This window comes from Henckelia pumila, chromosome 2, assembly GCF_033568475.1.
Source record: "Henckelia pumila isolate YLH828 chromosome 2, ASM3356847v2, whole genome shotgun sequence".
Taxonomy (NCBI): domain Eukaryota; kingdom Viridiplantae; phylum Streptophyta; class Magnoliopsida; order Lamiales; family Gesneriaceae; genus Henckelia; species Henckelia pumila.
The window spans coordinates 46,505,352-46,520,621 of record NC_133121.1 but is presented as its reverse complement, the minus strand read 5'-3'; the positions used below and the strand labels follow the sequence as shown (position 1 = coordinate 46,520,621).

Below are 15,270 nucleotides of genomic sequence, written 5' to 3'. Positions count from 1 at the left end.
ATGCCCTGGTTGAGCATGGATAGTGTAGTGTCCTGTATTTAGTAAGTTTGGAATGGATATGATTAAAAAAATTTAGTTATCTTACAGGAAGAACATCACATCTCAAAGATGTATTTTTCATGGCCTCAAGTTTCATGTGTGTCTAGGTTCCCCGCAAGGGGGAGCAGGGCTGTTTTGTTTAGTCAAAAGAGGATGCAACAACTTTTAGCCAAGTTGGTGGATTTCGCAAACCTAATTTTTTACAACTCAACACAGAAAGAAACCAAGATCAAAACATTGTAATTGGTGTTGTGCTGTGCAAGTACTTGTAATTTCGGCAAGCAACCAAACCTAAGCATGTACTTCTACCCATTCAACTTTGATAGAACACTATACACAAAAGCTTAATTTTCATTTTAATTTTCATTTTCGTTTTCATTTTTTTCTTAAACAATATGGCAACAGATTTGAATGCAGATTGCAGAGCCTGAAACATACAAGTACACAGGTATTTATTTATTTATTCTACTATCCCAGCCAGACCTTATAATAGTATCAAAATATATTATATTATATGTTTTGATATACTGAAATACAATTGTTGTCTTTAGTCCATGGAAATAAACTAAAAAGAAGATATAAAATAATAATATTTAGGGTAATCTGGCCGACGTGAGACAAATGGTGGTTCCACTGCACCACGTGAAGATGTTCACAAAAAAAGATGCAACTAAAGTTCATGATATAGCTGGTGTCACGGTGGATGATAAAAATTGGCCTCCATTTTTCCCCATCATTCACCATGATATAGCCAATGAAATACCAGTTCATGCTCAGAGGTTGCAGTATCTGGCTTTTGCAAGTTGGTTAGGTGTGTATATGAATATATTGCTTCAGTTTGTATTTTGTTCATCTGTAATAGGTTTAATATTTACAAACTTATATCTAATTTTGTGATAAACCTAGCTTCTTTCAAGTATAAGTGTGTATTTTCATGGAAAGCATTTTCCTTCATGAGTTCTGGTGATAAGAGACTTGCTGATTTCAGTATTCTTGGTTATCGATTATCTATGCTCCGTGGCAGTGCTGTCAATATGTTACTTGCTCCCATTTTTTGTGTAGCATGAGATGACAAGGAGTAATTATGTTTCAACATATCTGCTTAAAGTATGGTAAAAGCATTATTTGTTGGATTGATTTCCATGTTTCCACTTAGTTTCTTACTTTCTTATTGTTTCGAGGACTTAAGTAATTTCTATGTTTTTTTATTCATATGGCTCTACTTTGTAGGACCGTAATTTTGGTTGGTTGCACATTTGACAAAATTTATTATTTATTTTTCGTTATTGTTTTTTTCTATTACAGGTATCGTCCTTTGCCTTTCGTTCAATGTCATTGATGTCATTGTTTGTTGGGTACATGGTGGTGGTAAGTTTATTTTCTTTAGTTTTGTTTGCAAGTTTAGATTAGTGTTTTTTTGGTGCATCAAGTTGGGTATAGGTTTCTAATTATGCAAAGTGCTTAAACATAGTTTCCTTCTTTAGGTGTCAAGATCTTTTTCCTCGCAATAATATATGCCTTGATGGGATGCCCACTTTCATATGTCTTATGGTACAGGCCACTGTATCGGGCAATGAGGTATTTGCATTCTCCTTATTATCCTTTTTGAGACCCTTCAGAGCTTGGAAATCACAACTATCTGTATATGTGATTCTGATTTTCAGGACTGATAGTGCTCTAAAATTTGGCTGGTTTTTCTTGTTCTATCTGGTATGCCTTTTTTTTCCACCTTGAGCTTGCATCCTTTTCTCTAATTGGAGGAAACATACCACAACAGCATTTGGGCTGAAATATTTATTTGGTCTCTTTCTTTGTTTTATCTCTTTGTATTCTCCCCTTCCCAAACTCTCAAATAAGATAAGAACCACAAATATTTGATTGTTCATTGCAATCCCTTCGTTTCTCCCCTTCCCAAAATCTCAAATCTCAAATCTCAAATAAGATAAGAACAACAAACATTTGACTGTTCATTGCAATTCCTTCAGTACGCTTGCTCCATTGAAAAATGCCAGTAGATGATTTTTGCTCTATCATGCATGTCAAAGCGGTATTAGTTACTGTAGGTGCTGATTTGGTCGTTGCTCGGCGACGAACGTCTCAGTTCACGTCGGATCCCCGGTTAAGTTTTATAGAAATACGTCATTTATTCAACATTCGACGTTAACATTTACTTGTTACGTGTTTTGATATAGTCTAATAAATATTGTGTCAAGCGTTCGTTGGACCAGAACAGAGGAAGAAGTGAGGTATGCATTTGAATGGATATATTTAAGTCCATTTGGTTTACTTTGCTCTTTTTTTCCTACTCTGTTTGTTTTATGTTTTTTTATCTGTGAGTTTGTCTTAGAGGCAATAACTGTAGTTATTATGATGAACGGGGAATGAATGAGCAGGGAAGGATATGAAGAAAGTTGAGTATTTCATTTTAGTCTTGATATTTCTTTTTTTCCCAGTTTCCATCTTCTGGACGACTTCTTCATGAAAAGGTACTGTCATTCTCCTCCTCACTTCCCCGGTGTTCATCCGTTCATTTGTTGCTTGTTGTTTTCGGTGGACGCGGACAAATGATTCTTTTCTGTTTTTTTTTTAATTTTTTTTTTAAATTATTGTAGGACATGCATACACGTATTTAGGCATCGTATCTTGGTTTTGGCTTTTGGGCTTAATGTAACTTTCGAGCTTGCTCTTATTTTTTGTGATGTTTTATTTATTTATTTGGATTTTTTTTATTATGTTGTTCCTTGTGGAAGGTTCGTTAGTTGGTGAAGGATTTTATATAAAATCCACTCCAAAATTTAATTATTGCGTAAATGGGTCACTATTAAGTTTTGTTCGAGTTAATTTACTACGTTATCATTTTTAGTTCTTATCATTATTGGTTTATTATTAATATTTTAATGATACTATTTCTCGTGTGTACATGTTTGATTAAAATTATCATCACTTTATTTCTACATATTAACAATATTATTAATACATTTTATGTGGTTTTGATTTGCGTTAAGATGACATATTTATTGTTTGAAGATGTTAATTGATTATAATATGAAATTTCCAGTAATTTCTGTTAAAAAGTTGGGAGATCCATGCTAGTATGAATTAAAGTTGGGAGGCTAGCTTATTGGGATGTGGAGTGGAACTTGAAATGGTGTGTGGTTTGAGTTATTGGGATGTTGTGGAGTGGAACTTGAAAGTGCCAAATCCATGGTTTAGCTTGTGGCCTGTGGGTTGGTCGGAGCCACGGTTTGTCAACTGTGCCTACTATATTTTATGAATTCAATACAAATGCAAAAATGAGTTGAATAAAATCTGCACTGCCTTCCCTTTTGGAGTTGCTGAGTTTTTTTCTTTTATTTTTTTCCATGACAAGCGAGATATTAGTTTGATAGTTGAGATTGGATTCCATGTTTAAATTGGTCTAAGATTTTGTTGATAATTTTGGACTGAGAATGTGTTTCTTGTAGGTAACTCGGGAGTAATGCATAAGGGGTTTTGATGCAAGGATTGAGCTGTGTTTCAGATCGCCTTGATAATACGTAGAAGTTATCTCGTGAACATCGTTATCAAGAACAAACACATGATGATTTATGTTTTCATACAACCATCTTTTGAAACTACTTTTGTTACATTTATATTATATTAGATGGGATATTTTGAGTTTCGAATACGTAGTATTATCTTCCAAATTAGATGTGTAACTATTTTGGAACTTGAATATTTTCATGGATTCAATGTAGTAAATATTTTATTTTATATTGATTTCTTTATTAATATTTATAGTTCGTATGAAGATTAATTAGGCAACGGTTTTAATGACTCCAAATACAACTGATTTATTGCCAAAACCGTTGTCGTATATTCAAAAACGACAACGGATATACACTGTTGCAAATATGTTGTCCTAAGCCATAAACAACAACGGATATAAATTGTACAAAACCGTTGTCTTAAATAGTCAATGACAACGGATTTACACTGTTGCCGAACCGTTGTCTTTGGACACTTACGACAACGGATTTACACTGTTGCAGAACCGTTGTCTTTGGACACTTACGACAACGGTTACAAACTGTTGCAAAACCGTTGTGGTAGGATGGATACGACAACGGATATAAACCGTTGTTATAGGGCACGCTTTTTACAATGCCCCCAGTTACAACGGTTTTAATCCCCCCTACGACAACGGATAATATCCGTTGTCGTTTTGAAATTTTGTTGTAGTGATTGCTCGTGGAGTTCCAAACCTCGTAAAATTATTCTTTTGCAGAAATTTTACTACAACATGAGCATCATTAGTGGAGGTGGAAATTGCTTCCACCCATTTGAAAACATAATCTACTGCTAATAAAATATAAGTGTAACCAAAATAAGGGGGAAAAGGGACCCATAAAATCAATACCCACACATCAAACAATTCCACTTCTAAAATATTTGTGAGAGGTAGTTCATGCCTTCTAGATATGTTCCCTGTTCTCTGACACTTATCGCATGATTTCACTAAGGTGTAACTATCTCGAAACAAAGTAGGCGAATAAAAACCAGATTTTAGTACCTTAGCCACAGTCCGTGTTGCTCCAAAGTGACATCCATAAGGTGATAAATGGCATTGCTCTAGGATTTCTTGTGCTTCTTGACCCACCACACATCGCCTAATCACTTTATCGGCACAACGCTTGAAAACATAGGGATCATCCCACAAGTAGAACTTAACGTCATGGAAAAATTTCTTTTTCTGATGTCGGTTCAAATTTGGAGGCGTAGTATCACACGATAAAAAATTAGCAATATCATCAAACCATGGTAGATGTGCACTTACCTGAAAGATCCATTCATCTGGAAACACTTCTTTTATGATGTCCTCCTCCTTAACATCTTCTAGCTCCAATCTCGACAAGTGGTCAACAACTTGATTTTCACTACCCTTCTTATCCTTGATCTCAAAGTCAAACTCTTGTAAAAGTAGAATCCACCATATCAAGCGTGGCTTGGCATCCTTCTTGTCAAATAAGTAGCGAATCGCTGCATGGTCAGTATAAACAACTACTTTAGTACTAATTAAATATGGAAGAAATTTATCAAAAGCAAAAACTACTGCAAGCATCTCATTTTCTGTAGTAGTGTAATTTTTCTTGGCAACATCCATGGTGCGACACGCATAATAGATGTCTCGAAACATCTTATCTCTCCTCTGGCCTAATACAGCCCCCACTGCATAGTCACTAGCATCGCACATCAGCTCAAAGGGATCCTTCCAATCCGACACAATCATGATGGGTGCTGTGATCAACGCCGTCTTAATCTTTTCGAAGGCCTGCAAACAATCATCATCAAATATGAATGTAGAAAATTTTTCAACCAAATTACAAAGGGGTTTAGTACTTTTAGAAAAATCCTTGATGAATCGCCGATAAAACCCCGCATGGCCTAAGAAACTTCTGATGCCCTTGATATTCTTTGGAGGTGGAAGCTTCTCAATGGCAACCACTTTGGCTTGATCCACCTCTAAACCATTTGATGACACTTTATGGCCAAGGACAATGCCCTCTTGAACCATAAAGTGACATTTTTCCCAGTTAAGAACTAGATTCTTTTCTTGACATCTCCGCAACACAAGGGAAAGGTTATGCAGACAGTGATCAAAAGATGACCCAAAGACTGAAAAATCATCCATAAATATTTCCATCACATCCTCCACCATATCCACAAAAATAGCCATCATACACCGTTGGAAAGTCGTCGTTGCATTACACAAGCCAAAAGGCATCCTCCTGAAGGCAAACGTGCCATAGGGACACGTAAAAGTAGTCTTCTCCTGATCCTCCGGTGCAATAGCAATTTGATTATACCCTGAATAACCATCTAAGAAACAGTAATTGCAATAACCAGCAAGTCTATCAAGCATTTGATCAATGAAAGGGAGTGGAAAATGATCCTTAAGAATAGCTTTGTTCAACTTCCTGTAATCTATACAGACTCGCTAGTCAGTTACTGTATGTGTGGAGATTAACTCATTATTTTCATTTATTAACCACAGTAATCCCACCTTTCTTAGGCACCACTTTGTTGGAGAACGGCGATCAGATCAATCAGAATTGATACCCGGTGCAGCGAAAGTTTAAAAATTTTATATGGAACGATTCCATAATGGGTATCAAAACTTTACGATTAAATTGTGTGTGTAAAAATTAAATAACAATTATAAATTTTTACCTCCAATCTCGAATCGAGATTATGGACACCAACAGATTGCTCTACTCTTGTTGTATCTCCCAGAAACTGATGGACGAACTGTTCTTCAATCAGGTCCACGAACAGAGATTTAATCTCTCTGATAGATTGCACTAGAAAATCTATCAGAAGTTTCTACGAAGAGAATTAACGAATTTGATCCGTTAAACCAGACTGTAATTCAAAATTCACAGGCTGGATTTTTCCCGAGTAGAGAGGGAAGGGGGGCGGCCACTTTGAGAGAAAATCAGCTAGGTTTTCGAAAATTGTGACCCTGTTGTTTTTAATTTCTATACTGCAATAACTTATTTATAATGTGGGCTGCTAACAGCTTAGGGCCCATTAGTCATAAGTTCAAGCCTGACAAGCAAAGCCCGCATGTTCAGAAATTAATATAAAATTCATCGTGACTCTGATTGATAAACCGATTTTACCAATGTTCACAGAAACCATTTCTGCACCTTTTAAAGTCAAGATAAATTTTTCTGAATCCGAATTCAGTGATTTCCAAAAATGCCCATCTCTATGTCATTTTAGGAAATCTTACTCCTCTACTCTTAAATAAGAAGTCCCACTTCTTTTTTCATTAAATTTAACTCTTTAAATTTAACTATCTCAACGGGGATTAAAAATCCATTACTCTGTGTGACCCTCAATGGTTCAGGGATACAGCTAGCCGTGGCTCACAACTCCTTGTGACTCGGAACAATAATTTCCGACTTGCCCATCGAATCATGGTAAGAGCGCCTAGCAACATCGCCCCATGATTCCCTAGGTATCACTGATAGTGCCTACAAAAACCAATAGATTTTGGTTAGCGTACAGTACGGTCCCTTCATCCAAATATCCCGATCGAATCAACAACCATTGGTAAATCGAGAGTCCTTCTAGATTCGATAACTATGCAACGCATCTTGAAGATCAAATAGTGACATTGTAAGAGTGGGTGCCCAGTGAGCCAACTGTGTGGCTATGGGCTTTGATGACTCTTTGTATAAACAATCTTTTGTTTAATATTATTTACACTTTTATGGCAATGACTTTATATTACTTCATATTGTTATATTGTGATATACTATTGTTGTTTTGATAAAGACCTTGAATATACTATAGTGTATGTAAGATGTGGTAGAACATGGAGATGTCTATCATGAAATACATCTTATAGTCACTGTATATTCTAAAAACCGTTCCTAGTCGATTGAGCCGTCCGATAATAAGGATAAGGATCGCTCGAGTTTGAGACTAGCATTTGCGATGCGGAGTACCACGTTTCATTGGTAGGGAACATGGAGATGTTCGAAGCATGCAAATGGATATTCATAGGATGAATAATCAAACTACCCTATCCGGACTTTCCAAGTGGTTATCACTTATCGAGTGGATAAAGTCCGCGGTTTTGGTTGTACACCATTAGTCCTTACGACTTGAAACATCATGGAGACTCTATATGCTAGTGCTGTGCTTTGACTCGTTTACCGACTCTATGGGGGTCATCAGGTGTCGAGATTGGGTACAGTTACGACACATATAGGAGTCAATGCATTGTTGTCAAGGATTCACCACATACTTGCGAGTGTGGATATCCTATGCGATCTGAGGAGATATTAGTGTGACAAATCTCTGGCCAGAGTACTTGATGTGATTTAAGAAATGGTTTCTTAGTAGCACATGCGATGTCACTAATTTGATCTTCAAGATGCATTGCATAGTTATCGAATCTTGAGCGACTCTCGATATACCAATGGTTGTTGATTCGATCGGGATATATGGATGAAGGGACCTTACTGTACGCTAACCAAAATCTACTGGTTCTTGTAGGCACTATCAGTGATACCTAGGGAATCATGGGGCGATGTTGCTAGGCGCTTTACCATGATTCGTTGGGCAAGTCGGAAAGTGTTGTTCCGAGTCACAAGGAGTTGTGAGCCCACGGCTAGCTGTATCCCTGAACCATTGAGGGTCACACAGTGTAATGGAGTTTTAATCCCCGTTGAGATAGTTAAATTTAAAGAGTTAAATTTAATGAACTAAGGAGTTGGACTTCTTAAATAAGAGTAAGGGAGTAGGATTTCCTAAAATGACATAGGGATGGACATTTTAGGAAACCATTGAATTCGGATTCAGGAAAATTTATTTTGACTTTAAAATGTGCAGAAATGGTTTCTGTGCACATTGGTAAAATCGGTTTATCAATCGGAGTCACGATGAATTTTATATTAATTTCTGAACGAGCGGGCTTTGCTTGTCGGGCCTCAACTTATGACTAATGGGCCCTAAGGTGTTAGTGGCCTGCATTATAAATAAGTTATTGCAGTACAGAAATTAGACACAACAGCTCATAATTTTTGAGACAGAAAATCGAAACCCTCCTCTCTCTCAAAAGTTTTCGGCCGTCCCCTCCCTGTTCTCTGCCCGAGAAATTTCGGTCTGTGATTTTGAATCGCAGTCAGGAATAACGAATCAGATTCGTTTAATCTCTTCGCAGAAAAACTTCTGATAGATTTTCTAGTGCAATCTATCAGAGGGATTTAAACCCCATTCGTGGACCTGATTGAAGGAGTTCATCAGTTCCTGGGAGATACAAGAAGCGCAGAGAAATCTGTGTGGTGTCCATTAATCTCGATTCGAGATTGAAGGTAAAATTTAATTAATTGTTATTTGAATTTTACACACACAATAATTTAATCGTTGAATGGTTGATACCCACACCATGGAATTGTTCCATGATAAAATTTTTAAACTTCCGCTGCACCGGGTATCAATCGTGATTGATCTGGGAACACGCCAGTTTTCCAACAGTGGTATCAGAGCCAGGTTGCTCAGATCAAACGATTAAATTAATCAATTGTACAAAAATTTTTGAGTCTCGGTTTTTGAAACAAAATAAATATTTTTAAATAAATAAAAAAATTTTTGGGGGCAAAACCCGGGCAGCGATTGGATCGCTGCCCGGTGGGGCAGCAATTGTTGCTGCCCCGGGCGGCGCACGGCGCCGCCCAAAGGGGGCGCACGGCGTCGCCCAGGGGCGGCGCTCAGCGCCGCCAGGGCAGCGCTCGGCGCTGCCCAGCGCAGCGCTGGGCGCTGCGCAGGGCAGCGCTAGGCGCTGCCCAGGGCGGCGCACGGCGCCGCCCAGGGGCGACGCTCGGCGCCGCCCAGCGGCGGCGCCAGGCGCCGCCAGGGCAGCAATTGTTGCTGCCCTAAAGGGGCAGCCAGGCTGCCCCGGCCCGCGCCCACGGGTGCGGGCCGGCCCGGGAGTGTCCCGGGCGGCCCGCGGGAAAAATTAAATTTTTATTTAAAATTAATTTTAATGTGATAAAATTTTATTTTTGGTCCGGTCAAAAATTGTTTTTGATTGGTTCACGAGATTTCGGATCGAATTGTTCGAGTCCGTAAATTTTAAAATTGATTTTGGATAAATTTGAATTTTTGGAAAAATTTTAATGTTTTATCCGTAAATTGAATTTTGAAATCAATTATTTTGGTACAATTGATGATAAGATATGATCTTATGATATATTGAGTAAAATATGATTTTATTTGTAAAATTGGATTTTATAGATAAAATATGATTTTATTTGATATAGAGATAAAATATGATTTTATATGTGAAATGAGATTTTATATATAAAATATGATTTTATCTTGTTTAAATTTGAATTGCCACTGCATGTTATCCAATAAATTAATTTTGAATTAAATGTTATTGGATAAGGATGATCGATTGCCATGACCAATTTTGTAGGTGTATGTTAGGAATTTACATTTTGTTTTTATTGTTGTTGGTTTTATTAATGGGCCTGGTTTATGGCCCGATATGAATGTCATATGTAATAAAAGTGGGCTTGGTTTATAGCCCGTTCCCACCCCTAAAAATGTATCCCCTACTTGTCATTGTTATTTATTGTAAATGCATTAGATTTAGTGGGAGATCAAGATTTGAAGATGGTGGGCCCAGCAGACAATAAAGACTGAAGAAATGTAAATTGGAAGCACATGTAATAGGATTGCATTGCATACTGCATATTACCTAGGATTGGACTAAGACCCGTGATTGGCAACCACGGGTCAATTAGAAATGGAATCGATCATCCTATATAATATTTGATATTATGATTGTATGCATGTTTAGACATAATTGCGTGAATCCGGCAAGCATGCAATAAATTAAATATGATGAGACAAATATTTTTATAATTAAAAATCCCTCATTTTAAATATGATTTAAAATTTATATCAAGATAAATAAAGGAAATTTAAATTTTTTTAAATGTTCCTACCTTCCATCAACGGTCAATGTATGTGATGCTACCCGCGGATACGGTCTGGCTCATATTATTGGGGGGGGCCGTCCGTCGGAAAGCTGTACATTGGATCGACAAATGTTGTAAGTTGGGTGGAACTCCCATGGGATCGGCTCATATTATTGGGGGATCCACATGGCGACCGTCCATCACAACTTAATATTGATGGGTCATCTTGACATGTCACTTTAAACGGCGTCATATTATAGGGCCCTTATTGGACATGAGGTAAACACATGGGGGTTGCTTAGGAAGCAATTGGGCTCTACCTTTTGAGAATTATGGTTGGCTGATATTATTCGGGACCAGAAGTTTGTCAATTGGACTCCATGTTCTCACTAAGGAAAAAGTTTCCCGTTTTCACTAGAGGGTGGTGAAATCGTTAAAATAGTGGGAGTGAGATTCATAAAATTAAATTCGCCTATTTTATGTCTTAGTAAATTGTTAAACAATCATTGATATATGTCTGTTTTTCTTTTCAGTATTTCATACAATGAATTCGCGAAATCCATTATTCTCGATCCTCGAACAAAACAAGTTGACTGGCGCCAACTATACGGAATGGTTCCGGAAGTTGAAGATTGTCTTAACTTCGGAGAAAATGCTCTACGTGTTGGAGAAAGCACCTCCGAAGGAAGCACCAGCTGACATAAGTCCGGAGGAATTGGCCAAACTTGATGCATGGTGTGACCATGACATCAAGACCAAATGCTATATGCAAGCCTCGATGTCTGATGAACTCCAGAGGCGATTTGAGGACACGGTGAATGCTGCTGACATTCATGCGCAACTCAAGGAACTTTTTGGGGCTCAGTCGAGGGCTGAAAGGTTCGCTACTGTTAAGGAGTTGATGACGTGCCGCATGCGTGAAGGGACTTCGGTCCGTGATCATGGGGTACGAGTGATTTGGCTCATACAGAAGTTGGCGACCCTAGATTTGGTGTTGGAGCATGAACTCAATGTGGATTTATTGCTTCTGTCTCTTCCTTCTTCATTTGATGGATTTGTGATAAATTTTAATATGAACAAGATAGAGGCCACCCTAGAAGAGATGGTCAATATGCTCGTTACATATGAATCCACACTTAAGAAGGATAAACCAGCTTTCTTGATGGGCTCCTCATCTTCTGCTAAGAAGGGGCCAAGTATGAAGGGCAAGAAACGTTCTACCCCACCCAAGAAAGTCGAGCCCGAGAAGAAGCAAAAGACAAAGGCTTCAAACAATGGAAAATCCAAGGATGTTTGCCATTACTGCAAGAAGCCGGGTCATTGGAAGCGCAACTGCAAGGAATATCTTGAGCAGTTGGGAACTGCAAAGGGTATGTTCTATATTGAAATAAACATGTCACTTAATACAACTTCTTGGGTATTGGATACCGGATGTGGATCTCACATTTGCAATGATTTGCAGGTGATGACAAGAAGTCGCAGGCTTAGAATGGGTGAGACCCAGCTGAGGCTCGGGAATGGTTCCAGAGTTGAAGCTACGGCCATTGGAGATGTTTGTTTGACTTTGCAGAACGGTTTTAAATTATTGTTAAGAGATGTTTTATTTGTGCCAGATTTAATTAAAAACATTATTTCTATTTCTATGCTTGATAGAGATGGTTATTCTTGCAATTTTGTGAATGGGATTTGCAATATTTACAAGAATGAATGTTTAATTGGAAATGGACAACTTGAAAACGATCTATACAACTTAAAACTAAAATACGTTCCAGTGAATTATGTTGATAAACCGGCGACAACAAACAAAAGGAAAATCGATAGTCAAAACCCGGCAAACCTTTGGCATGCTAGGCTAGGTCATATTTCCTCAAGGAGGATGAACAAGCTAGTGGGAGAGGGCATGTTTGATATGTCTGATATTAATTCTCTACCTACTTGTGAATCCTGCCTAAAAGGAAAAATGACTAAATCTCCTTTTAAGGGGAAACCTGAGCGTAGTCAGAATCTGTTGGATTTGATCCATACAGATGTTTGTGGTCCATTTAGAGTAGGGACTCAACATGGCCACACCTACTTCATTACCTTTACTGATGATTATTCAAGGTATGGGTATTTATATTTAATGAAATATAAGTCTGAAGCATTTGAAAAGTTCAAAGAATTCAGGGCTGAAGTAGAAAACAAGCTAGGTAAAAGTATTAAAGCACTTCGATCGGATCGAGGTGGAGAATACTTGAGTACCGAGTTTTTGGACTATCTGAAAGAGAATGGGATTCTCTCTCAGTGGACTCCTCCTATGACACCACAGCTTAATGGTGTATCGGAGCGTCGTAATCGAACTTTGTTGGACATGGTTCGATCTATGATGAGCTTCACTGAGCTTCCACCTTCGTTTTGGGGCTATGCGCTTGAAACGGCGGTATTGTTGTTGAAAAACGTCCACACTAAAGCAGTGGACAAAACACCATACGAGTTATGGAATGGCAAAGCTCCTAAGTATTCGTACTTGAGGATTTGGGGATGTCCTGCTTACGTGAAGCGGACAGTGGGAGATAAGTTGGATAGTCGATCCAGCTTATGTTATTTTGTAGGGTATCCGAAGAATTCAATCGGATATTATTTCTATTATCCTGCTGAAACAAAGGTGTTTGTTTCTAGGAATGCCACCTTCTTGGAGAAGGAGTTCTTATTGGATAAGAAAGGCGAGATGATGGAACTCGAAGAAGTTCGAGAAGAACCCGAAATACAAAATAACGATCGTACACCTCAGGAACCATTGCTGGACACGCCTGCACCTAGAAGATCCGAAAGGACTTCTAGACCTCCAGTTCGATATGGTCTTCTTCTTGAAGGGGATCAAGATGAACCCGACATTGGATGTGATCCAAGAAACTTCAAGGAAGCAATTTCTGATGCGGATTCGAATTTATGGCTTGAAGCTATGCAGTCAGAATTGGATTCGATGCATACAAACCAAGTTTGGTCTTTAGTAGATCCTCCCGATGGAATTGTTCCAATAGGGTGTAAATGGATCTACAAGAGAAAGCTTGGGCCTGATGGTAAGGTATTGACCTACAAGGCGCGATTGGTGGCGAAAGGTTATACTCAAAGGCAAGGAGTTGACTATGATGAAACCTTTTCACCAGTTGCAATGTTCAAGTCCATAAGAATCCTGATTGCCATAGCTGCATGGTATGACTATGAGATATGGCAAATGGATGTGAAGACTGCTTTTCTTAATGGAGACATTAAGGAAAAAATCTATATGAAGCAGCCTGAGGGGTACACATCCATGGGAAGCGAGCATAAGGTATGCAAGCTTCAGAGATCAATTTATGGTCTAAAACAAGCATCAAGAAGTTGGAACCAGAAATTTGATGAAACAATAAAAGATTTTGGTTTCATCAAGAACCCGGAGGAACCTTGCGTGTACAAGAAAGTAGTTAAGGATGCGGTGACATTCTTAGTACTTTATGTTGATGACATCCTACTCATTGGGAATGATGTAGGGATGTTGCAGTCAACAAAGATATGGTTATCAGGTAGATTTTCGATGAAGGATTTGGGAGAGGCATCCTACATTCTTGGGATACAGATCTATAGAGATAGGTCTAAGAGAATGATAGGACTCACTCAATCAACCTACATCGATACCATATTGAAACGGTTTTCAATGGATGGGTCCAAAAGAGGACATCTACCCATGTGTCATGGAGTTTCTCTATCCAAGTCTATGTGTCCCAAGACTGATGCAGAGATAGAGAATATGACACATGTCCATATGCGTCAGCTATAGGTAGTATCATGTATGGGATGATATCTACCAGACCGGATGTAGCATTTGCTCTGAGTGTCACGAGCAGATATCAGTCTAATCCTGGTCAAATGCATTGGAAAGCCGTGAAGGACATTCTTAAGTACTTGCGAAGGACTAAGAATATGTTCATGGTGTATGGAGGACGAGATCTCAAATTGGAAGGCTATACCGACTCTAGCTTCCAAAGTGATGTGGATGACTCGAAGTCAACCTCTGGATTTGTGTTCATGCTCAATGGCGGTGCTGTCTCTTGGAAGAGTTCCAAGCAGGACACCACAGCGGATTCCACCACTGAGGCTGAATACATTGCAGCATCAGCTGCTGCTAAAGAGGCCGTTTGGATGAGGAAGTTCGTCCAAGAGTTGGGCGTTATTCCTGAATTTGTTGGTCCAGTCCCGGTGTACTGTGACAACACGGGTGCCGTTGCTCAAGCAAAGGAACCAAGGTCTCATCAAAGATCCAAACACATACTGAGGAAATACCACATAATCCGGGAGATTGTGGAAAGAGGAGACATCATTGTCAAACGAGTGGCCTCTGCAGACAATATCGCTGATCCGCTTACTAAGCCCTTGCCAGGACCATTGTTTGACAAACATCGCGAAGCAATGGGTCTACGTAGTATGACTAGTTGGCTATAGGGCAAGTGGGAGATTGTAAGAGTGGGTGCCCAGTGAGCCAACTGTGTGGCTATGGGCTTTGATGACTCTTTGTATAAACAATCTTTTGTTTAATATTATTTACACTTTTATGGCAATGACTTTATATTACTTCATATTGTTATATTGTGATATACTATTGTTGTTTTGATAAAGACCTTGAATATACTATAGTGTATGTAAGATGTGGTAGAACATGGAGATGTCTATCATGAAATACATCTTATAGTCACTGTATATTCTAAAAACCGTTCCTAGTCGATTGAGCCGTTCG

General features: G+C 38.6%; 1 protein-coding gene across 1 annotated transcript; it reads left to right on the top strand.

The window, feature by feature from the left end:
* Positions 1-660: 660 nt before the first annotated feature.
* LOC140877579 (secretory carrier-associated membrane protein 4-like) lies at positions 661-1,773 on the top strand. The gene is made up of 4 exons (XM_073281113.1): positions 661-850; positions 1,345-1,407; positions 1,524-1,617; positions 1,704-1,773. The coding sequence occupies exons 1-4, from the start codon at positions 661-663 to the stop codon at positions 1,771-1,773; spliced, it is 417 nt and encodes a 138-aa protein (XP_073137214.1).
* Positions 1,774-15,270: the final 13,497 nt, after the last annotated feature.